Source organism: Equus przewalskii, chromosome 17 (assembly GCF_037783145.1).
Source record: "Equus przewalskii isolate Varuska chromosome 17, EquPr2, whole genome shotgun sequence".
NCBI lineage: Eukaryota > Metazoa > Chordata > Mammalia > Perissodactyla > Equidae > Equus > Equus przewalskii.
The window spans coordinates 31,514,944-31,542,145 of record NC_091847.1 but is presented as its reverse complement, the minus strand read 5'-3'; the positions used below and the strand labels follow the sequence as shown (position 1 = coordinate 31,542,145).

Genomic DNA, 27,202 nt, shown 5'->3' with positions numbered 1-27,202 from the left:
ATCTCATATTTATCACTACATGGGGCTGTGTGGCATCAGGCAGTTTACTCAGCCTCAATGGGCCTCAGTTTCTTCATTTACGAAGTGTAGACACTACTACTCCCCCTGCCGAATTGTTGGGTAGATAGATGTTACGGAGGTATGGAGCCCAGAAATAGAACAAAAAGCAGCTGTTACTAATGGTAACTTGCTATTAATGGTCACCATGTCTTCACCAGTTCAACATTCTAGAAATATTTATTGATCACCTCTCTGTGGCAGAAATACAGTGAAGTCCCAGGCATACAGTGAACAAAGAGATAACGTCTCTGTCCTCAAGAGGTTTATGTTTCATCCTTTGAATAACTACGGTAATCAAAGTCTGTGCCCCCACTACTCCACTGAAACTCCTCTGGCAAAGTCACCAATGCCCTATTTATCAAATATGATGGACTGCCTTGGGTCCTCAATAAGACCTTATTGTAGCATCTAAATAATACAGAGCAATTATCTCCTTGATGTCTAGAATATTCCTCTCTCTCTCTGGATTTCCTTCCACCCTTTGCCTGAAACTTCTCAGTCTCCATTGCTAGTTTTTCTTCTTCTATTACCCCTTTAATTAATATTTCCTAGTATTCTGACCTTGGCTCTTTTCCTTTTATACTTGACACCAGTGGTTCTTGCTCTTTTCAGAGTCATGAACTCCTTTAAGAATCTGAAGAAGATATGCATCCTTTCCCTATGGGGAAAAAAAACGGATTTACTTACAAATATACAAAAATTTGCATACATTTTCAGGAGCTGACCTTCCTTCTTGTAAAGTCCATTATTGAATCCAGGTTAAGGGGTTCCTACGGCTTTAACTATTACCCATATGTCAATGACCCTCAAGTCTCTGTCTCCCACATAAACCACATTTCTGAGCAATAAGCTTACTTTCAAACGTCTTAGTGATAACTCCACATGTATGTCCCTCAGGCATCATAAAACTCAAAGTATCCCAAATCAAACTCGTTTTCTTTCTCCTAAAACCAGTTCTCCTCCTGGAAGACAATACCTGTGGGAAAGAGAACATTAGTTTCGATCCTAACAGAACTAAATTTAAATCCAGCCCTGGAAGCTTGAGTAATATACTTTAACCTCTTGGTGCTTTAATTTCTTCATATTGAACATGAGAAAAATAATAAGTCCATTTTCTGGATTGTTATGAGAATTAAAATAGATAAACAGAAAATCTCTACCCAAGTGCCCCCATAGAGAATACATTCCACAAATATTCATATTATTGGATTCCCAATCTCAGCACAAGCAACTCCATTCACCAAGTATCCAAAGTCAAAAATTTAGGAATCATCTTTAATTTGTCCCTTTTACCTCACGTGCAACCAACAGACAGCTATGCTATGTTGATTCCTCAACTTCCCTCTGCCCTTAGTTCAGGCTCTCATGTTCTTTCCCATGGATCCAGCAATAGTCTCCTATCCGGTTGATCCAATTCCATTCCTATACCCTTCCAACCTATCCTCTACACTGCAGCCAGAGGATACTCCCAAGACACAAATCTGATAACACCATGAGTCTGCTTAAATCTGCCCAGTTGCTTCTCATTGCTTCGGGATTACATCTACCTTATCATTGTACTGAAGGCTGACTATGATCTGGCCCCTTTCTACCTCCAACTTAATCCCTTGATTGCCTGTGGATCTCTCCAACTGCTCATACTGTTTTGGATTCCATACCTCTATTCATACTGCCTCCTTTGCCCGAAATGTCCTCACCCCTCTACATCTTTTCTTGGCATTCAGGCAAACACCTACTCATCTTTCAAAACAGTTCAAGCATCACTTCTTCTATGAAGTTATTCCTGACAGCCTCCCGCCACACCATTGATCACTGTCTCCTTTTATTTCCCACCTGTTCCTGACAGATGATTTTCTATCATGGCAAAGATGAATAACATATGGTTCCTAGTCTCAAAAAGCTTATAATCATCATTCAACCAGAAATCTTGTTATATAACCAGGACAAGTAAGCCAAATATAAAGAGAAATTATGAAGCATGAAAAAATAATGAGTTGTAAGTAACCGCAACACTCAGCTCAGTGGTCCCTTCTCAGAAGCCTTCTGTGACTCCCAAGCTCTGGGCTCTGTGTGTGTGTATTGCTATATACGTGTTAGCTATATATAAACTTGTTTAATCTTCACAAATAGTCTATGAGGTGGGCACTATTATTATTCCCGTTTTAGAAGTGAGAAAACTAAAGCATAAAGGGACTAAGTAACCTGCCCAACATGACCCAACTAGAAACATCAGTATGAATAAAGTACAGACTTCAGTACATTTTAAAAAGACAATTGATAAATAAAAATGATATACTATTTATAAATAAGTCTTTCGATAAATATATTTATTAAGCTTCTTAAGGACCTGGTACACAAAGAGAAAAACATAAGTGCTCTACGCTCAAACGCAGTGATTCATGAAAAACAAGTGATATGATACAACGAATAGGAGATTGTATCTCTTGGGGGGTGGGAGGAATTTATCAAATGGATCAATGATTTAAGGAACGAAAACAAACGAGCCGCCCAACCCAGCTCACGGTCCCTCGTCCCCATCCTGCCAACTCACCCCGACGTCACCTTTTTTCCGCCCACGGCGTGTGGCCTACTGTGCGCGTGCGCATCATTGGTTCGGCGCTCCTTCGCGTCGATGCGCTCGGAAGCAACTTCTTCAGCCTTGTCACTGCCAGCGTTGTCGCTACCCCTGCTGCCGTCGGCGCCGCCATTTTGACGGCGGGAAGAGTCAGGGTCTGGGACAGCTGGAGGTGGTGCTGGTGACTGATACGGTTGGTTCCCGCCCGCGTGAGCCCCTCCAAATGTGCCCGTCTTCGGGCCGTAGCTCTCAGTATTGCCCCTATGCTCACAGGGCCCCTGTCGCTATCCCCGGTCGTCCTGTCACTCTGTAGGCACTTTGTCGCTTCCTCACCCTTCAGCTCAGCTCGAACTTTGCTGGGGCTGTTGTCAGGCAACCCTGACCTGGGTTAAAAGAGCCACTTCGGCCCTCAGGACTGTACCCTGGCCGCCGGCCCCCTGTCCCGCCCGGATCGGGGCCGCGTTGTTGTCAGCGGGCACCCCGGGAGGGCTCGGGGCTGCCGGCCTCCGCGGGGAAGGCTCGGGGCCCTGGGGCGGCGGGGGCGAATTCGGGTCTCCGTGGGGTCTGGGGCAGGCTCTGACTGTGTTGGGTCGTTGGGGAGGAGCGCACAGGAGCAGAGAGCCGACGCTCCCCGAGCTGTCTGCTGTCAGAGGGTAATCCAGTTCTAGCCTGTTTTGTTTTGTCCCTTCCCAGGGGTAACTTTGCAGAAGGGAAGATATTTTGTGTCTGCCCTCTCCGCTAGCGATGGCCAATGTAAGTAAAGCAGCTTCTTAAGAAGCAGGATGGTGAAATGGTTGGGGAACTTGTTAGGAAATAGAGGGACGGACTTAATTACGATGGCAGTGGTGGTATAATACTTCTCGTGATTAGACTTAGTGTGTCAAAAATGTTAAGGGAAGCGAAGGATGGGAAATTGTGTTGGTACGCTTTGAAAGTAGGTAGAACACAAACCTTCTTTTCGGTACACTGTACTTAGTTCTCCAGATTCAATTTTTAGAAATAAGTTCAGTGCCAGCATCCTTTCAATATTTTTAAAAGGCATTCTATCAGTAAATATTTAGGATCTATTTTTAAGCTGTTTTTTATTCCTTTGGTTAACTGAAGGTTTTGTAGCAGTTTCGGTATAGGAAGTAACCTTCCAAATCCTACGAAATGGGAGCAAGAAATAATATTCACATAGACCAGAAAGATTTATTGCATGTGACTGTCCAGTGATTAGTAAGACACATCCTACCATAAAGAGTTCACATAGTAGGGGACATAAGATGTGTATTAAAACAGCTACATGAAAAAGAAGTTGAAAGCTTTAATTTTTTAAAGGCTACGCAAAGATGCGTTGCAGATTCAGAGCTTTGTGAAGAAGGAAAAGTAGGAGTTTGGCATCAGTTAATTGGAGAAGCATTTAACTTGTTTTAAAAGAGGGGTGAGGTTTCAATAATCTGAGGTTTGAGTGGGAAGAGCTGGAGGTATATCCAAAGACACTCTCCTTTCTGAATCAAGAATCGGTTCTGGCTGCCTGAATGTAAGATGTATAAAAGAGATTCCAGGAGATGAGGTTGGTTTTGGAGTTGAGATCAAGTAATCGAGAGCCCTGAATGCTGAACTCTGTAATTTAGGCTTTATTCTTTAAATCGTGGGGGTTTATTCAGAGCTGTATGTTAGGAAGATTAACATGCCAACAGTTAGCCAGGATAGTATTCCTGCAGTTAAATTTAATGATGTGACTATAGGGACAAGTTGTAAAAGTTGACCATTAGTCTTGGCCACTTTTTAAGGTGAATTTTTCGGTAGCCATAACATGCACAGAAAGGGAATGTTGTAAAAGAAGTATGTGGTACTCTCAAAGTAACGTAGTGTTCTATTAGTTAAAAAAGAAGAGAATGCTAATATTTGATCAGGCTTTATTTTGATTTAAATCAATAAATTAGTTCAGTAGGGTGACTGTTGTGAAAGATATTTAAAAATCCTTTCATTGTGAGAAGTTCCTATTAAAATAAATTTTAATTTTAATATTCAAATGTACTTTAAGAAATTTTGTGTTAGTTTATATGCACTGTAAATTCAGAGTGGATGTTAGTAGTGAATTATGCAGATAGATGTGTCTTCAACAGTTTAGTTAGCGTGGCATAAATGGCCGTGCTTCAGAGGCTGGGCAGGTAAATTAAGAGGTGTTGGAGGAGACTGACAAACTGGAATACTCATGTCTTAGGTAAAGTGGGCAGCCTTTCCTTAGCTACAGTGATTTATTGCTATCTCATGCCATTGGGGAATGTGAATCCAGTGCTGCCAGATCTTCTGAGGTTTCAGGAGCAGCCAAAAAACTGGAACTTTTGTGTGAAATCTCACAGTTTCTCCGTGTTGATATCCATTTCAAATTTCTTGTACCACACAGACATTTCTGTAGGTGGATACCGATGCATTTTGTAGATGATCACTTTTCAGTCTCTAGTGTAGACCGAATTTTCTCCTCACATGGCCAAAAGCAGGGCTTATTCCTAAGACAGCACCTAAAAGACTGTTTGTCTTTATATACCAATAAGAATATTACAGTTAAATCTTAATAGCCTGTCATCTTCCCAAGTGTAGAATTCTAGGTTTGTTTGAAGTTAGCCATGTATAAAATACTTATCCTCGAAGTAAAATAAACTGGCTCTTCTAATTTTTGGCTATTTATTGGCTGTTACTTTTAATTATTTTATTCACCAGCTAACCCAATATCATAAAATCTGTCAAGTTTGCACAAAATATTCCACTTCCACAGTAAAGAATTTGAGAATCATATAGGATAAAAGGTAAAGTTTGAAGCAAATTAGTACCGTCACCACCTATCTTTTTCAGTGGGCAGACTAGATACTAGTTTATTTTGCCACTAAAATGGAACTTGGTAATTAGATTTTCCTAGACTGGAAACAAACTCACATTTTGTTATACAACTTTTGTTAAAAGTTTTACTGTCAAGGGGCCGGCCCAGTGTGTAGTGGTGAAGTTCACATGCTCTGCTTTGGCGGCCTGGGGTTCACAGGTTCAGATCCCAGGCATAGACCTACACACCACTCATCAAGCCATGCTGTGGAGCTGTCCCACATACAAAATAGAGGAAGATTGACACAGATGTTATCTCAGCAAGTCTTCGCAAAAAGAGGACCATTGGCAATGGATGTTAGCTCTGGGCCAATCTTCCTTACCAAAAAAGTTTTACTATCAAGAAAAAATGTCAAAATAGAATCTAGTGCCTTTGGTTCTCAGGCTCTGAAATAATCATTAATAATACTAGGCAATTTCTAAAATAATTTGGCTAATTTTCCTTTTCCATCTGGTTTTGTTTGAGAAGTAATGTGGATGTGAAGGATCACAAATCATATTTTAATAATCATACTTAAAATAATAATGGTATATAGAATTATTATGAAAATTAAGTAAAAATAATGCACGTAAAGCAGTTAGCACAGGACATGGGCCATAGTCACTAACATCTATTGCTTATTTACTATTGTATGCTTTTAGTGAGTATTGTCACCTTCAGATAATCTTACTGAGCCTCTTAATATTGTGAGCCTTTGCTCAGATATTTTTGGAATTTAAAATTTTAAATTCCCTTTAGATCCTGAGGCATATTCTGTTAGTTGTCCTCAGTTGCAAAGGTAAATTTATATTATAGAAACACCCAAAAGTCTGAGTTTGTCTAGTGGGTAAAAACCCTACTAATCACCATTTTTGTCTCTTTGGGCAGATTGGGTACACACCCCAAGGGAAGATGCTTAAATATTCAGTTGGGCAGAATGCTCTGGAGACAAGCCTTGCACTTTGGAGACACATGATGGATGTTCTGTTTATCCAGGTCTTTAAGAAAGAGTTCAGATTTGCCAGGCCTAGAAGGAGAGAAAAAAAGGGCATTTTAGCAGAAGAAATCTTGTGGCATTATAAAAGAAGACAGAGAAAGATGGCAAATGTTGGGTAGATATTTTTATGTGACTAAAGAGTAGAGGAAGGGAAGGGGAAGTAAAATTAGTAAGAAATTATGTGAGAAAGGTAGAAGGACCAGTTAGGATGTTCTCTTTTACTTATAAGAAGAAAGAAAGTCAGAAAGAACACATGGGTTGGATTTTAGAATACCATGTGTAAGGGAAAAAGAATGATTCAGAAGTATCAAATGGAAATAGACTGTTTCAACATCCGGGTGACTAGTTTTCATACCCCATCTCTAACCCACTCCAGTCCATTCTTTATACTACCTTTAGCACTACATTCCTTGAAACATTCCTTATCTTTATCAATTTACTCTACTCCTCCCTGCCTACAGATTAAAATTCTGCCTTATTATCTTAATTTAACAGGCCCTTAACTGACTGTGTCAAATATAAAGCCTTTTGTAGTTGCCCACAAGTTAACTTTCAAGCCTGTTTTTTGCTGTACTCCCTTATATCCACCCTCACTGGACTGTCACTCTTTTGAATATACCTTTTAGGACTCTATGCCTTTGTTCCTAAAAGTCAGTCATTGTAATGCCCCTTTCTCCAGCACATTTATACTATTTCTTTAAAACCTAGTATATCCTCTGTGAAACCTTTTCCTACTCCCCCAGGGATTTCTTTTTTTGTGAGGAAGATTGGCCCTAAGCTAACATGTTGCCAATCTTCCTCCTTTTACTTGAGGATGATTGTCACTGAGCTAACATCTGTGCCAATCTTCCTCTATTTTATGTGGGATGCCACCACAGCATGGCTTGATGAGTGGTGCTAGGTTGGCGCCCAGGAGCCAAACCTGTGAACCCTGGGCCAGCAAAGCAGAGTGTGCAAAGGTAACCACTATGCTAGTGGGCCAGCTCCTCCAAGGGATTTCTTAATTGTTCAAATCTTTTAATAGCATTTCACAGATGATACAGTCTATGTTCTTATATGTTTTTCACTAAATTAGAGTTGGATTTTTTTTTTAAGTAAAAGGTCAGATAGTAAATATTTTAGGCTTTGTGGGCCATAGAGTCTATGTGCAACTACTTAACTCTGCCATTATGGCACGAAAGCAGACATAAACAAATGGGTGTAGCTGTGTTAACAATAAAACTTTATTTACCAAAAAAGAATGAGGCTGTATTCAGCTGTAGTTTGCCAACCGGTTCATTAAATTATTGTGATCCATGTATTTTGCTAAAAGCTTATGCATGAAGGATCTTTACGCATTCGTCCATTGTAACTGACCTCAGAGTGTAGGAAAGGAACATAGAAGCAGAAGATGTATCACAAATGTATGTGCTAAAATGAAGGAAGGTAGACATTGCTGTAAAACCAAGAGGAAAGATAAAGGTGGCATGGGAGACAATTAGCACAATTTATAGCAATAAAAGAAGAGAACAGTTAGAAGGTAAAAAAGTTTTGGTCCTAAGAGAGGTTTTGAAAGTTCTTTATTTTGAGGATAGAATCTTACTAGTTGTGCTACCATTTTGGTGTTGTTGCTAAATAGGGCAAATTTTAGAGATTCCTGTTTTCTCTAGTGTGGTCCTCTTGATTCTAGCCTTTATTGGAAAAGGCATACACTTTTACCCAAAGTAATTTATTGCTTGTTTTTTTTTTTAATATTCTGTTTATTTTTAAAATTGTAAATATACATAATGCTTGTCATATAGTAGGTGCTCAACAATAGTAGAATAAATTTTAGTTTTTAAAGGTACATTGCAGTGTGAAGATTTGACAGAGATTGTGTATGTATAATGTTTATATCCAAAACAAATGATTTTAATTTTCGTGTCATTCTTAGGTGCTCTGTAACAGAGCCAGGCTGGTTTCCTACCTCCCAGGATTTTGCTCTTTAGTTAGAAGGGTTGTCAATCCCAAAGCCTTTTCAACTGCAGGATCTTCAGGTTCTGACGAGTCTCATGTGGCCACTGCACCTCCAGATATATGTAAGTAAAAGTTATTGCTTATAATTGTTTCAAAATATCTTGAGTTGTGTTTCTGTCATGTTTCTTCTTGAGGTTTTACAGATTTTCTAAAGTTACGTTTATCCAATTGAAAATAAAACCAGAGCTCTGCCTAAATATTTATACCAGAAAGCTTCAGTATAAAAAAGAAAGAAAGAATGAATGTTGGCTTCTAAAACTTATTTTCTTGAACTTTAGTTCCTTTCTAACTATCTTCAGATATACACAGTCCTACCTGAAACAAATCTTCGTTTGATTCTGTTAAACTGTGTTACTACTTCTTGCCATTCTTTGCTAAATTTCTTAAATGTAGCTGGCACCTTTTCTGTTTTAGTGTTTGTTGAATCAGTAACTCACCTACAGTAGGTAATCTGCTTGTACTTTGTACTTTTGTACTTTGTAGTACTTATCTGTAAAGTCTGCTTCTTCTAGTCCATTTCACATAACTATCATATTAATCATACTAAAATATTTTAATCATCATGTCACTTCCTTGATAAACTGGGTTTATCAAGTTATCTTGCTTATCCCTCAGTGCTTTCAGTAGCAGTTCCCAAACTATCCTCAAACTATGCATCATTGTTCAAGGTCTAAAACAAATGTGTTTTTAAGTTCTTTGGTTAGGTAAGTTTGAAGAATGCCATATTCCTATCTTGAAAGTTTATAAGCACACTAAAATATTAAGAAAGTGCACTTAGAAACTTACCCTAATGTATCCTTAAGGGATTACATGTGGAATCCTTTTTTCGTGCAACATGTTACTTAGAGTGTAATGTAAATAAGTTCACTTGGGCATTCAAAGCCTTCCATCTTGCCCTAGTTTTATTTTACAACTCCATCTCTGATTACTCCCCAATTTACATCATCTGAAGGCTAAACATATATGTATCATAAAGGAAGATTTGTCATTCAGAATATGTAAAGAGTTCATATCCCGAATGTATAAAGAATTTTTATAGATCAATAGGAAAAAGACAACCCAATAGAAAACCAAACAAAAAATTTAAAAATGGATATGTACAGGCCATTCATGGAAGAGAAAACCTAAATGACCAGTCAACATGAAAATGTCTTCAAATCCATTATTAATATGGGATATTTATTTTCTTAAAGACACTGTCAGATATGAATAGTCTTTAAAACCCATTTTGTTCAAAAATAGCTAATATGTTTTAACTTCTGAACTGGCTCCAGTCAGTCATTAGTGGCTATCTAGAGCCCTGTTAATATGATCTGCAGACCAGTAGCGTCGGCATCTTCTGGGAGTTTGTTAGAAATGAAGAATCTTGAGCCCCACTCCAGACTTAATAAATCAGAATCTGCATTTTAACAAGCTCTCAGATGATTATTAAATACTTAAACATTTAAGAAGTATTGGGCTAGAGTGTTTGGGTTGAGAATTATGAGTCAGTATCTGGGTCAGCAGGAAAGAGTTCCATGATTGATGGGTGTTGTGTTATTAACAAGTCTGGAAAAGGGATGTGGTGGCATTTATGGTGTAGTGATGAGGCAGCCATATTGATTGACATGGCTATTTTCAGTCAGTTCTGGCAGGGCATTGAAAAATATTTATTTTTATTGCTAACTAAGGCGTGCAGCAGTTGTCCCTTCCTTGCTCTAAACCAAACTCCTACTCTGAGTATTTCTTTGTTTAATTTTCTACTTTATTTTTTTCTGGATCTTTTTAAATTTTTCACAAGCTAGTTTTTAAAAAAGAAAAATTTTCAAGTTTTAAGGGAATGAAGTAATATGGTTTGTTCTTTTCTAAGTGTTTAACCTGTGTTAACTGCTGTGGCTGATAAACGGGACGTTATGTCACATTGGTCCATACAAGAATTTTTTCCAGACCTTTAATATTTTGTGCCACCAGGTAATGGCAGCTAAAAGCCTCTCCTGTGGGTAACCACTCTTAAATTTGTTATCTTTCCTTTTAGATCTTTCTTTCTGTATTGAAAAACATAAATATAAGGATGTAAAATAAACATTACACATGCTGTTCTTTGACTTAGCTTTTCCTTTTAATGTACTATGTCCTAGACTTCATCAATATTAGTACATAAAGATTTACTATATTATTTTTAATGACTATCACGTGTTAACATAGTATGGATTACAGTATTTTATTGAATCCTTCCCCTAATAATGGACTTGTTTATGAGCTGACAACTGGTTTCATTGATTAGTATTTTGGAAATGACAGCAAACTAATTTATATTCACACAGGACAGCAAATTTTAAAGATCTATCATTTGGGTAAAAAAAATATATAATTTTAAGAAGAGTATTCTTTCACTCTACCAATACAGTTAACTATTAAGGAGAAAACGATTCATTTTGTTGTTCTTCAGGTTCTCGAACAATATGGCCTGATGAAACTATGGGACCATTTGGACCTCAGGATCAGAGATTCCAGCTTCCCGGAAACATAGGTTTTGATTGTCACCTCAATGGGACCACATCGCAGAAGAAAAGCCAGATTCATAAAACTTTGCCTGATGTTCTGGCAGAACCTTTATCAAGTGAAAGACATGAGTTTGTGATGGCACAATATGTGAATGAATTTCAGGTAAATTGTTAATGTCATTTATTCTTTTTCTAATTATTAGTGCTATATTAATTTCTGATTACTATGAGCATATTACTTTCATTGAAAAAGTAAAAAACAAATCTATTTAATTCCATTGTATAAAAAAACTACATATATAGCTTTTAAAAACTTGGCATTTTCCTCTACATAGTGTTTGCTATATAATCTTTTTACTTAACTTTAGATTACAGTCTCTTAGGTAATTAAATAATTCTTCAAAAATATTTCTATATTACTAGAAATTTGGAATTCTCATTTTTTCACTTCTATAAGTGGTAATTATAATTTATATATAGACAAAATTCTGACAGGTTTTAAACTCCTCTAGCCATCTTTAACAACTTCAGAAAATTTTGAGATCTCAGAAATACTTCTAATATATGAAAAAAGGAAGACACATAAATAGATTTTTTTAACCGAAAAGGAAGACTTAGAAGTAGATTTTTTTTTAATAGCGTCTGAGGAATTTTTTTAAATGAATTTTTAAACTGGTATTACATCTTTGCTCACTCAAGTGAAAAGTTACATGCAATTTAGACCCCTGATACTTATCATTTTTCACATTTCTGCATAGGTTCAGGCTGAATTTTTGATCAAAGCAGTATTATTAAAATTAACAACCCCTCACAATTATTATGGGTTCTATTGGATAACCTAACATTGGAGCAAAGTTGACCTCTCCTGACTTTTTATCTCAGATGATTCCTTCTCAGTCTTCTTGTCTCCTCCTCTGTCTGCTCTACCAATTACATGATATTTCCCGTACATTTCTGTCCTCCATCTTCTCATTTGAATTACTCCCAGGTCACTTAACCCCTTGAATTCCTCCACAGGCTATGTTTTTATAATTCCCAATTTAGTATTTCTATTTCTGACATTTATGGTTCTATGTTTCTATCTATCTGCTGAATATCTTTATCTAGATGTCTCACAAGTCCCCAGATTTTACATGTCTAATACTAAATTAGTCCTTTTTCTCTCAAGACCTGTCCTTACTTCCATATTATCCATAGTATAAATGACTTAGTCATCCTCCCACTGTCCCAAGATAAAAATTATATTGCCGACCTTGACCCCTCGCTCCATCACACTTCCGTAAGTAGTGACAAAATTGCATTGCTTCTGTTTCTGAAGTAGCTGTTAAATCATTTATGTCCTTTCAGTTCTCACTAATACTGCCAGTCGAATGCCTCCTTCTCTTAACTGGATTCTTAGAGGCATAATATGATGGGGTATGGAGATAGGATGAATCTGGGTTCAAAGGTTAGCCCTGCCATTTACTTAATTTTGTGACCTTAAGAAAGTTACTTAACCTTTCTGAGCCTGTTTCTTTATATGTAAAATGGGGATAATAATAATCCCTAGCCCACAAAGTTGTTCACAGGATTAAATTTGAAAATGTATGTAAAGCACTTAAATACACTAAGTGATCAATAAATATTGGCGATTACTGGTCTATCACCTGCTCCTCCTCATAACCATACATCCTCCATAGTAATACTAGCATTAGCTTTTTATATCTGATTTTTCTTTTCCTCATTGCAAATAGACTGAAGTCAAAATTTTTTAATGTGGCATAAGTGGCTTGTCACAATTTTGATCTTTTATATTTCCCTCCTTACCTCCCACTACTCCCTCTGCACTCTAATCACAGCGTTCTTTTCACTTTTTTTAATACACCATTCTCTTTGACTATTGCATGGCTTTGTACTGTTATCTCTTGCTGGACTGTTTTCCTCCTGAATTCCTAACCTATATTCACCTCTTTTTTACCTATTAAAAAATACACATTAATTAACATGTGGCTCAAATATGATTTTAGCCTTTTCCTGATTTCTCCCAGCAAAGCAAGTTTCATCCCCATTTATACTGCCAGAAGACATTCTTCATAACTCTGTAGCACTTTTCATGTTGGATTACATTTATTTGTGCTATTTTTCTTCTGCCAGCTGATATATCTAAGAGTGAGGACTGGATTTTTTACCATTATAGTACCTGTTCTTGTCATAGTGTCTGATGTTTAGTAGGTACCTAGTACATTTCAGGTGAATAAAAAGCCTCTAAGCTCTTCCTGTAGGAGACTGTATATTTAATCATGTTATTTTGTAAATTAGTGTTACTGTCCCCATTACACAGGTAATAGAACAAAAGAAAAGAAAGGATAATTAGATATCACAAAATATCAGAAGAGGTAATGTAGGCACAATTATGGCATTTTATTCAGTTTCTTAGCCAACTTATATCCATATCAAGTCTTAGACGTTTGTGGTTTTATTATTCAACTTTTTTTTTAGAATTTTCAAATCTTAGATTCATCATAGATAAAAGTTTGAGTATATAAGAAAACACTGATTATTATCCCCAGTTAGAACTTTCTAGGGAAGACATGTTCATGACATGCAAGATATTTTATTTGAACTCCAGATTTTGTTTGCTTATATTTCTTATTTCCCTTAGGGTAATGATGCACCTGTTGAACAACAAATTAACAGTGCAGAAACTTACTTTGAAAGTGCCAAAGTAGAGTGTGCAATCCAAACATGTCCGGAATTGCTGCGAAAGGGTATGTTGTGCTTTACACATTTTACAGTAGTGTATGGTAGATAATGTCACTAATGTTTTAATTTGTTGAATGTACTCCATAAGAATCATAATATTTTGTAACTTAATATTTTAATGTGTCTGGCTGGAAGTGATTGCATGGCCAAGATAAAGGCTTTCAAATGTCCCCTGACATCTGACCTCAAGCTGGCATTAAAGAATAGTAGAATTTTTAATAACTTTTTCCCTGAAGTCGTTCCACTCCTCAGTGATTATTAGAGCTATAATTTGAGCTATTACATAATACTGAGAAAAATCTTAATGAACTTTTTGTTTTTTTGGAAGTTACAAGACCAATAACATTTAATCCTACTTACTCTTCAGAATTGTTGGCAGTAATATTTCAGTTAATCCAAAAAGAACAGAAGTAAGCCAAAACTAACTTCATTTCATTCTTTTCAAAAATAATATGCATTTATAAACCTACCTTGGTACCACAATAATTTAACTTAATCGTCATTTTTCAAAAGAAGTATTTTTATGCACTGTTTCATCTTTAAAAAATTATTTTCCTCCTGAAATTTTTATTCTTATTTCATTGGTAGATTTTGAATCACTGTTTCCAGAAGTGGCCACCAACAAACTAATGATTCTGACTGTAACACAGAAAACTAAGAATGATATGACTGTCTGGAGCGAGGAGGTAGAATATGAAAGAGAAATGCTCTTAGAAAAGGTAATTCTGTCAGTTGCTGACAATTTAATTTTATGATCTTATTTAAAGACCAGTGAACCGATGTTCTAAAATGATGGGTGCCTTTTCTAGCCTTTATTAATTCTCTGCTAACATATTGCAGGACTAAAGAACTTACATCTTTTCTGAGAATAAAAATGTCACAAATTTTTTTTAGTATCTTTGAAAAACTTAGATTCTCTCCATTCATTTCCTATTTTTTCAAATTTATGTCTGTTTTAGGAAATTTGGAAAGTACAGTAAAAAACAGCAATTTAAATAAAGTTAACTCTTCATGCCTCTTTCTCTCTCCCCCTCTCTCTGACCCTCTTCTCTCCCTCCATATCTCTTTCTCTCTCTGTCTTTAGAGGATGTCAAATAAAAAGTGAAAATTATCCCAACCTTCAGCAAGTAAACAGTAACAGTGTACGGTACAATAATAATGTAATACTATATATTCACATTTTTTTTCCTGTCCTTTGCCTTTAACCAGAAGATGTGTTTTGACACCTTTCCAAAGCATTGCACATAGATTTATTTCATTCTTTATAAAATCTGCATAGTATTCCATTGCATGGGCAAACCATAAATTTTTTAAATTATTTTAAAACTTCCTTAGTAGTTTATAAGTTGAAAATCAAACTTTTACTATTGCAGGCTGTGAATTTTTATGCACACACTTACGTCTGTAAATTTCTAAATAGGGAATTGCTGAGTCTAGGGGTATATTCGTTTTAAATTTTGATACACACTGCCAATTTGCCCACCAAAAAGATTATCCTAGTATATATGCTGTCACTCTAGCTTACCCTAGATATTAGCATTTCCTTTCATTTTTTCCAACCTGAGAAATAAGTGGTAACTTCAAGTGTTATATTTAAAAATTCTATAATTTTTTCTGTAAGAGTTTGATGTTGGGTTATAACAATTTCTTTGTCTACAAGATAGAAAAGAATATCCCTTTCCCTGTGTGACAGGTTAAGATGAACTCACTTGGGCACCTTGGCTAACTATAGTTGAAAAAATTCCTTTTACTAATTTCTGTGCAGGATAATATCAGGAATTATTCTATATTTTCTTTAGAGTTGGGTGTGTGGTTCTCTCCATTTGTAAAAATATATCTTACATACTCAACAGAGTATTTTATGATAATGACTTCATACTTAAATGTCCCACATACAGCTTTGCTAATAAATTTCATGTAGTAGTTAACAATCATGAGCAAGTTATATGCTAATTAACAAGGAAGTTACAGAGAGGCCTAAGACATTGTCTCTGATTTTAAAGAGATCTGAATTTAGAGAGTTGAAATTTAAATAGGCAGTAAGTCAGTAAACATATTCTATTTACATATTAAGACATTGCTTAGGAAATAATACTTATCACTATCATTTAGTCATTAGACAGCTCTCACATGTGTGTTGCATTAGTGGTCCTAATTTTTGATGAGTTGAAAGGGTCGGATCCTCATTTGATCCTGAGCCTAGTATAGTTATCAGTTTTCTGTAACCAATTTCAGGATTTGAAATGGCAGCATGCTTTATCATGTGATTTTTAGTTTTATAATGACTGAAGCTATTTTATTATTTGTAGAAAGAAACCAGATATTAGTGCTTATTTTAGAGCCACATGTAGCTTACTGTCCAAGTAGATATTTTGTTTTATGGTTTAAATCTGTTCTAGTTTTTTTCCAGCAGATGTCAGTGTTTGCTGTCGATGAACAGAAATCTTAAGAGAAATACTTAAACTGATTTTTTGTGTGTGATAATTTGGGATTCTTTTAGTTAGTCTTTGCAGATATTTGATTGCATTGTTTTATTCTCCTTGTAGTTTTTGTGTATGCTGCATCTGTTCATGAAATGATAAATATTCTAATGACTTTTCCAGACCATATTCAGTAGTTTTCCTATTTTTAGGAATTCTGAGGATTAATGAAATACAGCAATAAGTGTAATTTTAAGTATGACGATAACCTTAAGGATACAGTATTATCTTAATGTTTTTCATTAATTTACAAGAAAGTCTTGGGAGAAAATGTTAGCTTAAGTTGTGTACTTCTATAGTGAGAGTTAGCAAACTTTTTCTGTAAAGAGCCAAATAGTAAATTTGTAGGCTTTGTAGGTCATACGGTCTCAACTGTTTAACTCTACCCTTGTATTGTTAAAGCAACCATAGACGATATATAAATAAACAGGCATGGCTAAGTTCCAATGAAACTGTGTTTACACAAGCAGGCAGCCAACTGGATTTGGCCCTCACACTATGTATGTAGCTTGCTAACCCCTTCTTTAGGATATGGCCCATATTCCTAAGGCTTGACATTTTAGGGATCTCAGCTGAATACCAGAAGTGCTCAGCAAGGTCTCATCACTCTGAGTGGGCCATAAATCCATGTTACCTAGCACTGCATGACCCTTAATATCACTGTTCAGCTCTCAGCCCTGCAGCAGGCACACTCTACTGGGCCTGGTGGAATCTACCTTCTGTATGCACAGTTCAGTCCTTGACTACTGAAGCACAGCAAATTGCTCTGCAAACTAGTCAGGAGCCCTGTTTGTGTATCTTCCTCTTCTCCAGTACTCTGCCCTGCAAATTCCAGGTGCTTTAGCCATTCAGAACTCTTGCTTTCTACCTCCTCAGCTCGGTGACACCATCACTTTGCTTGGGCTTCACTTCTTTGCCCGGCGACAAGAAAGTGTCCCCAGACAGAAAGCTGGTGGAAATATAAGGATCACCTCATTTGTTTCCCTTCTATCAAAGATTACAGTTTTGTCTGACTGTTTTTCAGGGTCTAAAAACAGTTGCCTCATATTTTGGTCAGTTATATAGTTTTCTGCAGATGGCAAAGGTGATACTTATTACTCTGTTATGGCCAAAAGTGGAACTGTGCTCTTGTTTTTAGACATTGATGATCTGTCCTTTTTTTAACATTCTAATCTGGTCTTAATATTTGTTACTGTCTTTTTCGCTGCTTAGACTTCTGATAAAGCAATAAAGACATCACAGGAATTAGGATGGTAAGACCAAGATTTTGAATAGGTGATATATACATATAGTATGTAATGATTATGCCCTATACAAAAGATACAGAGGGGTATATAGTGAAAAGTAAGTATCCTGTCCAGCCCTGTACCCCACCTATCCAATTTTCTATTATTTTTATGTGCCTTTTCAGAAATATTTCATTGACTGTGTGAGTTGATAGATGTGTTTTTGAAGGACACATAAGCAAGTATATGTTTTTAAACAACTTTCATTCAAACTAATGAATGGTTCAAATCTTTGCATTATGAATATTTTGTTTTCTCTTTCTTACCTTATTTCTAATATCTCCATAATGATACCAAATAGCAACTAGAGTTTATAATTCATGACAAATTTGGAGTTAATAGCATAGAACTGATTAGAAATAGTTCCTAAAATAGGAAATAATTTAGAAGAAAAAATATACAATTTAGACTTTTTGAAAGAAGTGAAAGTGTTATATGAACCATTAATCCTTTGGACTGGTGAAAATAATCTTATTACTTTATGGTCTAATTTATCATTAGTTTTAATTTTTTATTGATCTTTATTGAGTTCTCTATCTGAAGCAGAAGATATTTATTCAAAGAATTACTAAAAAATAAAACAACCTGTGGTGGCCCTGTCTTTAGCGTGGGGTTTGTCTTTTTCTGCACAGTTCATCAGTGGTGCTAAGGAAATTTGCTATGCTCTTCGAGCTGAAGGCTATTGGGCTGACTTTATTGACCCGTCATCTGGTTTGGCAGTGAGTAATTAAATATATTTTGAAAGCCAGTTTATATAATTTGAAGTAGGAATGGTTTTTATTATAAAATTGTTGATTATAACCTTGGTAAAAATAGATCATTTAAGACTTTTTTAAAACTTCACAATTTTACCCAAAGAAGTACCACTATGAGTCATTTGCATTCACAACTTTGACCTCTATCACTCACAGTTAAGTTTCTCTACCACTTTAAATTTTTTTATTAAAAATGATAAAAACAGTTTTTATTTTCCATCCTCACTAGTAGATATTATTTGATTTACATTGAATTAGTGTGTTTACTGTTTGTTAGTTAAGAATTACCAATCAATAGTTTCTTTAAGGAAGAAACAATTATTTTTAGAATTAAGAAAATATGGATGGTAAAAGAATACTTAGAGAAGTAACTTTTTGGAAACTAACATTTATAAAGTTGTACTTTGAAGAAAATAACTGAACCACTATTGTGGTCACATCTTAAATTCTGGGTATATCTTTCAGTTACAAATAGTAATAAAATTTTGAATCTTAATATAGGAATGTATACTGTTTCTTCTCAAAGTCAAGTAAGAGAGAGTATAGACTAGAAATACAAAACTTACTCTGAGCTTTAGTTTCCTTATCTCGAAAATGATGAAGGTGAACCATAGATGACTGTCTAAAGTTTATTCCATCTGTAAAGGTCATTTAACGTCACGCATTTGGTTCTAGATAACATGAAATTTGCTAGATCTTTGACTTGTATTAGCAGGAGAGGTGTTAGAGCAGTTTAGATGTTGCGTTTGACCTTTTCAGCTCTTTTGATTTTATTAAATATTTAGAGTATTAAAATAGGTGCTCATGTTTGCATAAAAATTATTATTCCTTTGTCTTTCTCACTGATGAAAATATGACTTCATTTTTTATTTCCTCCAGTTTTTTGGACCATATACAAACAACACTCTTTTTGAAACAGATGAACGTTATCGACATTTAGGATTTTCTGTCGATGATCTTGGCTGCTGTAAAGTAATTCGTCATAGTCTCTGGGGCACTCATGTGGTTGTAGGAAGTATCTTCACTAATGCAACACCAGACAGCTATATTATGAAGAAATTAAGTGGAAACTAGCAGTAATGTTAATTTTTTGCTGTACTATTTGTACAACATTTGGATTGGTCTATAAACACTGTCAAAGGCTTCAGTTTTTAAAATTTACTTATTTCTAGGTATTTATTTCAACATTTATGAATTAACCTTGGCAAATGGTTTGTGATTTTTAAGTCTCAAATGTTCATTCATATTATCATTGAATACATATTGAACACATCCACATTGTACAGAATGTGGTAATTAACATGTAACCAGGGTATGATCTCATATTGTTATTTCTCCCCTTTATTGGAAAAGGCTCAGTTTTGATTATTTTCTCCAAAAATAAATCACTCATTTGGCTATGATGCTATGTGTTTTTTATTGCAGTATTTTTAAAATACAGTTCTTAAAAATTCCTAAGAAACTACAATATTAATCTTTTTAAAGTGGTTTTTTAAATAAATGTGATTGAGAATTTTAGCTTCAGTGTAGATTGAACTTTGTAAAATTTTCTTTATTACCTGTTAAGTGTTCTGGTACCAATCTGAGTATTACTTTTAAATAATGTATGTGTAGGAAAAGAAGAATAAGGATATACTACATCTTTATGTATAAAAGCATATGAATCTCATTGTTACACATACTGAAAAATAATTCTTAACTCCTGGGTTGAAACAGATAAAGATAGTTTATTTTCAGACAAAACTATGCTTCAGCTGCGAAATCATATTTCTCCAATTTTAGCAATAGATGGAAACTGCCATAGTTTACAGAAATGCCTCATTAGTGATAGAGTTTGTTTTTACAGCCCTTTAAACTTAAAAAGAATCTTCTTTGACTTGTGAGGCTTTTGCCAATAGGATTAGAGCTAAATGTCAAGAGAACAGGTAACTTCTACCAAATGAATTAATTGAAATGGATTTTTTTAATTAAATTCCTGTTTTTAAAAGGAACACATGGAAATAACCAAGTTTTTAGTTTAGTTGACAATTTGGTTTAAAACTTTGTCTAGTTCACGTGTAGCTTGATAATAAGTGATTCAAAGAGTAAGAGCTACACAGTTTTCATTTATCATGAAGAAGATGAAGTAATGATTTCCATAGCATTTAAAAAAAATTATTGAAGTATATATGCAGAAAAGTGCACTTGGCATAAGTGCTCAATAAATTTTCATCTCTGTAGCCAGCGTGCAGATCAAGACAGAACATTACTGGTACCTCGGAGGCTCGTCCTGCTTCCTTCCAGGCACTTTCTCCCCTTACTTGGTCCTCCCAAGGGTAACTACTGTCCTGATTTTCTATAGCATAAATTGATTTTGTCATGAAACCATATATAATGTGTTCGTTTTTGTGTCTGGCTTCTTTCACTCAACAATGCGAGATTAACCCTTATTATCGTGCATTATTATAGATTGTTTGCATAGCTTTTGCCTTCTCAGTGGTTCTGAACTGGGGCAGTTTTGTGCCCGCCCCCCACCCCCCCCCCCCCGGGGAAACTTGGCGATGTTGGGAGATATTTTTTGATTGTCACAGCTTAAGAGGGGTGCTATAGGCATCAGGTAGATAGAGGCCAGGGATGCTGCTAAACATCCTACAATGCAAAGGACAGCTCCCACAAAAAAGAATTATTTGGTCCACCGCCTTGCACTAACTACTCTTACTGTTTCTAATGTGCATATTGCTTATTCAGGCATTTCCTACCTTGCGCTGTTCTTTGAGCCATGTTCTCTTAATTTCAACTTTTGCTTTAACAGTTCTGAAGTGACATCCACTGGTTGAAAAGGATACTTACTCTCTCTAGGCACCTGTGGTATTTACTGTGTTGTAGGGAGGTTAGGGTACATCGTGTTGCGGCTCCTTTTATCATCTTGCTTTCTAACAGGATTTCCAAAACCCAGGAGTGAAAAGCAGTAACTGCCAATTAAATTTTTTTTTCTGAAATGTTATAGCAAGATTCAGGTTTGGCAAACATAACCCAGGGGACCATTACTGACAGTAGTAGAAAGTGGTTTACTGTTATGTACTGCAGTAAGAAAACACTGCAGGTGTCAGTTTCATCATATTCACTTGATCAGGATCCATAAAGAAAGAATTTGTAAAATTATCCATCTTAAATGTAAATTTGCTACCTTTTAAAATAATGCTGATCCATTGAGATTGATATTAGACCTGTCACTGAAAAATGTTTTTTTTTCTTTGTGGAATTTGTATTTTGACAAGAACTTAGGAATATTGTTTAGAAGTTAAATACTGGAAGGGAACTTTCAGATCATCTGACCCACATCCCTCATTTTATAGTAGACAAACAGGAAACATATAGGAGCATGCATCAGGTCACGCAGCTAGTGTTAAGACCCAGCGCTGGAACTTGACTGTGATTCCAATATATGTGTATATTTCTATATTGGCTCTTCATGGTCATTATCAAGCTTATTAAGTGATTAAAAATATCAAAGAGTTGCAGAATTTAAGCTGCAAGACCTTCTGAGTTAACTAATACTGCTGCCACATTTCATAGATAAAGAAGCTTCAGAATTCATTCCATTGAACTCTGCATGCTCTAAATTTCTTTGAAAATTTACTGAAACGTATCTAAAACTTCAATTATAGATGCTGTACTTCAAACAGTAGTTCTCTGACTTCGAGTTTAAAACTTTCATTTCTTTTTTAGGCTTCTGTCACTTGTAACATTGATATAATCCTTACATTTGAAAAGTATTCTGCTTTTAGTTCCAACTCTATTTTCTCTTCTTATGACTGGTTCTTTTGTTGCTCCAAGGCAGGATTTATCCACTCGGCACTATTGACATTTTGAAAAACATAATTTGTTATGGGAGCTGTCCTGTGCGTTGTAGTATGTTTGACAACATCATTAGCCTCTCCTCTCTAGATGCCAGTAGCAACCCCTGGTCATGATAAAAATATCGCCAGACATTCCCAAATCTCCCGTAGTGTGCCAAATGTTTAGCTGAAAAAAATTTAACCAGGTGTCCCATATTTTATCTGACAACCCTCCCCCAAGTTGAGAACCATGACTGAAAGCACCTTCTGACTCAGTGGTCCTCAACTTCAACTGTACATTTGAATCACCTGGGAGGGCATTTAAACATACTGATGATTTGGGCCCCCCCACACCCACAGGTCGATTTCATTAGTCTAATGAGGCTCGGGCGTCAGTATTTTTTAAAAGTTTCCCAGGTGCTTCAGATGTGCATTCAGGGTTAAAACCATCGTCTATTTTGAAACTCAGTAGATTAAAGAGGCATCTAAAGAAATAGGAGCAGGGGGCAGCTCCCCTTCAGCAGCCCAGGGTTTCACGGGTTCAGATCCTGGGCACAGATCCTCAAGCCATGCTAAGGTGGCATCCCACATAGCTACAACTAGAATATACAACTGTGTACTGGGTGAATTGGGGAGGAAAAGAAGAAGAAAAAAGATTGGCAATAGATGTTAGCTCACTATGCCAATCTTTAAAAAAAAAGATAAAAGCAGAATATGATAATGAATTTAATGTATTAAGGAGATAAAGGAAACAAATATGAAGGCTCGAATGTTCTGCATTAAGAATGACCTAATTGGGCCCAAATCAAGTCAAAGATTCTTTCAAGGCCCACTTCCTTTGTGAAGCCTATCCTAACTACTCCATCCTTTACTGATCTTTTCTTTCCCTTCATTTGTATAGCACTTGGTTTACACCACACAATTTGGTGCTTGATTATATTCTTTTGTGTTTTTTGTTATCTTAAGCTGTTCCTCCCATACCTGCAAAGGAGGGATCCAGTTCTCTACTAAACTTAAACACAGCACTAAACTTACAGCAATAATCTTCTCATCTTCTCATTACTAGCCAGGATGTTTTGAACTTTTAAGTTTTCTTTGCCCTCCTCACTTTGCGTCAATAGGATATGTGTAAACTGTAACTTAATTATCCAGAATGTTGAAAATCAGGCTTTGAGAATTTGACTTCTAGTCATATTGTTGGAAGTTATAATCATTTAAAACCATGTTGCTACTATAAAGCTGTCATAAGTAAGACAGAGTGGTATTGGCACAATGGTAAACAAACTGACCAATGAACAGAAAAAGTCCAAGAAACAGACCTGAACGTAGCGGTCACTTGATTTATGAGGAAGGTGACATGCAGTGCAGTGAGTGAAGGGTGATGTTTCCAATATGTATTGCTGGGCCAAAGGATATTCATACAGGAAAAGAATATATTTTTGCTTTTGCTTTCCAACACACACAAAATCACTTCCAAATGGTTTGCAAATCTAAATGTGAAAGATTAAACAAAGCTTTTAGGGGGAAAAAAGATCTTTGTGACCTTGGAGTAGGCAAGGATTTTTTTAAAATAGGATACAACGCTAGCCATACAAGGGGGAAAAATTGATTAATTGTGTTAAAATTAAGAACTTTTAATTCATCAAAACTTTTAATTCAGGGGCTGGCCCCGTGGCTGAGTGGTTAAGTTCGCGCGCTCCGCTGCAGGCGGCCCAGTGTTTCGTTGGTTCAAATCCTGGGCGCGGACATGGCACTGCTCATCAGACCACGCTGAGGCAGCATCCCACATGCCACAACTAGAAGGACCCACAACGAAGAATACACAACTATGTACCGGGGGGCTTTGGGAAGAAAAAAAGGAGAAAAATAAAATCTTTAAAAAAAAAAAAAAACTTTTAATTCAGCATCAGGAAGAAGGCAACCAACAGAATTGAAGACATATACATATCCAAAAATCCAGAAATATACAACAATATATACAAAGGACTTATATCCAAAATATGTAAAGAACTTATAAAATCAGTAAGCAAAAAAACCAACAGAAAAAGAAACAAGACTTAAACATTTACAAAAAAAGATATCCAAATGACCAAAGACATGGAAAGGTGTTCCACTTCATTCATTATCAGAAATGCAAATTAAACCCACAATACCACAGCACTACATGTTCCTAGAATGGCTAAAATGAGAAAAAAGATAGCAAGTGTTGGCAGAGACGTAAAGCAACTACAGCGGTTGTCAATGGAAGATGTAATGGTATAAATACTTCAGAAAACTCTTGGTAGTTCTAAAGCTTAACATACCTAGCAATTCCACTGAGATATAGACTCAACAAAAATGCACACATATGTACACCAAAACATGTACTCCTGTAAAAGTCTATATCAGCACTATATATAATAGCCAAAAGTAGGGCACTACTCAAATGCCCGTCAACACTAGAATGGATGTATCAGCTGTGGCATATTCGTGTAAAAGGATGCTATATAATAATGAAAATGAATGCTTTATGACTACTTATAACAAAATGATGACACTAATAAGCATAATGTGTGAAAGAAGCTAGACACTTAAAAAGAGTACACACTATATAGTTCCAATAATATGAAGTACACAAACAAAACTGTTGCTGAAAGTCCGAATGATGCTTATCCTTGGGAGGGGAAGGAGAGTGACTGGAAGGAAAGATAAGGAGGCTGCTGAGGTGTTGATAATGTTCTTTTTCCTGAATTTGGGTGTTGACCACATGGGTAATTTAGTTGTGCAAATTCAAGTTGTACACTTATGTGCACTGTTTTGTGTGTATAATATACTTCAATAAAAAGTTTTTAAAATGCAACCAAATCTACTCTTAAAATAGTGGTAGAACCTATTCAAAGATAACTGGTACCAAGAAAAGACCCCTAAAACTGAATCCACTTTTTTTTTTTTTTTTTTTTTGCTGAGGAAGATTAACCCTGAGCTAACATCTGTGCCAGTCTTCCTCTACGTTATACGTGGGTCCCCACCACAGCATTGCTTACAAGTGGTATAGGTCCTTGCCCAGGATCCAAACCCATGAACCCAGGCCACCGAAGCAGAACACACTGAACTTAACCACTATGCCACAAGGCGGGCACCTGAATCCACTTTTTAAAAAAGGAATTAAAATTTATAGTTAACCCTGAGAAAATTTTTGAACAAAATTATGGTTTTTCTTTTTAAATATTTAGGTGTAATTTCTACCGTACATTAATTCTTAGATTAAACAAAGCATCAAGTTTACAAAGCATTTCATTTTTCTTATTGTATTAGACACTGTATTTTTTATAATGTGATCTATTTTGCCAAGAGCTAAGGAGTTTTCCAAAAACCTCTTAATCCTTGGATATATAAATCATTCTCTTTTAGAGTTCCTAACATTGAGTCATCCTTGTGGATTTTCTCTCTTTAATTATTAATATAACAGTTCCATCATATTTGATTATTTCATGAAATGTTTCATTTTTGTCACATTTGCAATTTTACTTCAGTATGTTTACATGAAATGCCATAGTCATTAAATTTGCTTCCTTAAAATGAAAACAAACTAAACAGATAAGGTTGCAATGCTGTAGTCTGCTTTGATCAGATTGTCCTATATAAAAATAGAGGCTCTAATTGCTTTAATTTTGTTTGTGTAAGATTATATTTAAATTACAACTTCTTACATATTCTGATATAAAGAGCAGTATTCCTGTATTTAAAATGAGTGGCAATTTAATGATACAAAAATAGACATTACCTTTTTAAACACTGGTGTGTACTCATAGCCTAGGCTGTTTTGCTATAAATTGAATTTTTAGTAGTTTCTGAGTAGTAAAAAGCCATCCTTATCACAAACTTCATGAAAAATGCCTGCCAGAGGTCCAGTTTTGTTATCAGAAGAGTGCTTCAGCATAATCCCTGTAACACAGATGGGCAGGAATAGATGTTGTGAACTAGATGCTGACTAGTTTAGTGATAGTTCAGAACAGTAATCCAGATTTGATGGGCTCAAACTGGAACTTGGTCTTTGTGTCCATTTTAATCAAAAAACCTTGTGTAGAGAGATCGCCAATTAGTTTCACATTAGTTCAACCTATTTTACAATTGCAGCACAATTGGTATGGTATAGTTAATGATATATACTGCTTGTCTCCCAAATATTGCATGGTACATACTTAGGCTAAAAAGTTACTCACTTTTTATCTGAAAAGTCAAATTTATCTGAGTGTTCTCTGTTTTTCTTTGGTAAATCTGGTGACCCTATGTGAATGACAACATTGCTATCAAACAATAGTTATTTTTAATGGTGAGGTTGTAGAAGGACTTTAATAGAATACCAAACTAAAATTTTCTCTTTTTTTGAGGACGATTAGCCCTGAGCTAACATCCATGCCCATCTTCCTCTGTTTTATATGTGGGACGCCTGCCACAGGATGGCTTGATAAGTGATGCATAGGTCCACACCTGGGATCCGAACCAGAGATCCTTGGGCCGCCAAAGTGGAACATGCGAACTTAACCACTGCACCACTGGGCAGGCCCCAAACTAAAATTTTTTAAACAAATACCTACTGAAGTTGAAAAGGGCATAAGCTTTGAACACCCTGAAAAATCAGCATTTTCAGGTTAAACAAATGCCTCTGTGACTCATCATCATGTTTGTATTTCAGATTTTTGCCTTTGAATGTTCATGCTGCTGTTCATTGATTGCTGTCTTTTTATTTCTCCTGTTTGTTTTAAAACTGTGACCAAATTAGATCCTTAACATTGAAATCAACAATATTTTTTACAAGAATTTTATTCTTCACATTCCTGTTTGATTACAGAAGGGCATGAGATCCATTTGTCATTTGCTTATAGAACATGTGACTTCATTTACCCTTACTTGAAGTTATTTTAAATATTATAAATTCCATCTCTAATGTCACACACTCTTAATTGTAAATTACTGGGCTTGGAACTGTTTAAACTGAGTTAAATCACTAGTAGGGTCGAAAGAGTAGGGTCGAAAGGAAGACTTAGTTCTGGCCCTGAGTAAACAAGCTGGGAAAGAGAAAGGGAAACCATGTTTATTGCAGTGTAACTAAGTTAGAGTAATAAGATTTGTCCTGTGTTAAGCCCGGGTGAGTTAAAATACCTTCACAGAGTCAAATGGTCACTCATG

General features: G+C 35.8%; 1 protein-coding gene across 1 annotated transcript; it reads left to right on the top strand.

Annotated features, from left to right (window-relative positions):
• The first annotated feature begins 2,642 nt into the window (after nucleotides 1–2,642).
• Nucleotides 2,643–19,618, top strand: MMADHC (metabolism of cobalamin associated D). Its single transcript, XM_008531790.2, has 8 exons — nucleotides 2,643–2,828; nucleotides 3,329–3,388; nucleotides 8,387–8,531; nucleotides 10,898–11,115; nucleotides 13,594–13,699; nucleotides 14,283–14,413; nucleotides 18,093–18,179; nucleotides 19,095–19,618. Exons 2-8 carry the CDS (start codon nucleotides 3,380–3,382, stop codon nucleotides 19,287–19,289), a joined length of 891 nt encoding a protein of 296 aa, XP_008530012.1. The 5' UTR covers nucleotides 2,643–2,828; nucleotides 3,329–3,379; the 3' UTR covers nucleotides 19,290–19,618.
• Nucleotides 19,619–27,202: the final 7,584 nt, after the last annotated feature.

Coding starts and splice junctions, on each gene's coding strand:
- MMADHC (XM_008531790.2), top strand. Junction 11,116..13,593: donor AATATGTGAATGAATTTCAG/GTAAATTGTTAA, acceptor TATTTCCCTTAG/GGTAATGATGCACCTGTTGA. Junction 13,700..14,282: donor TCCGGAATTGCTGCGAAAGG/GTATGTTGTGCT, acceptor TTTCATTGGTAG/ATTTTGAATCACTGTTTCCA.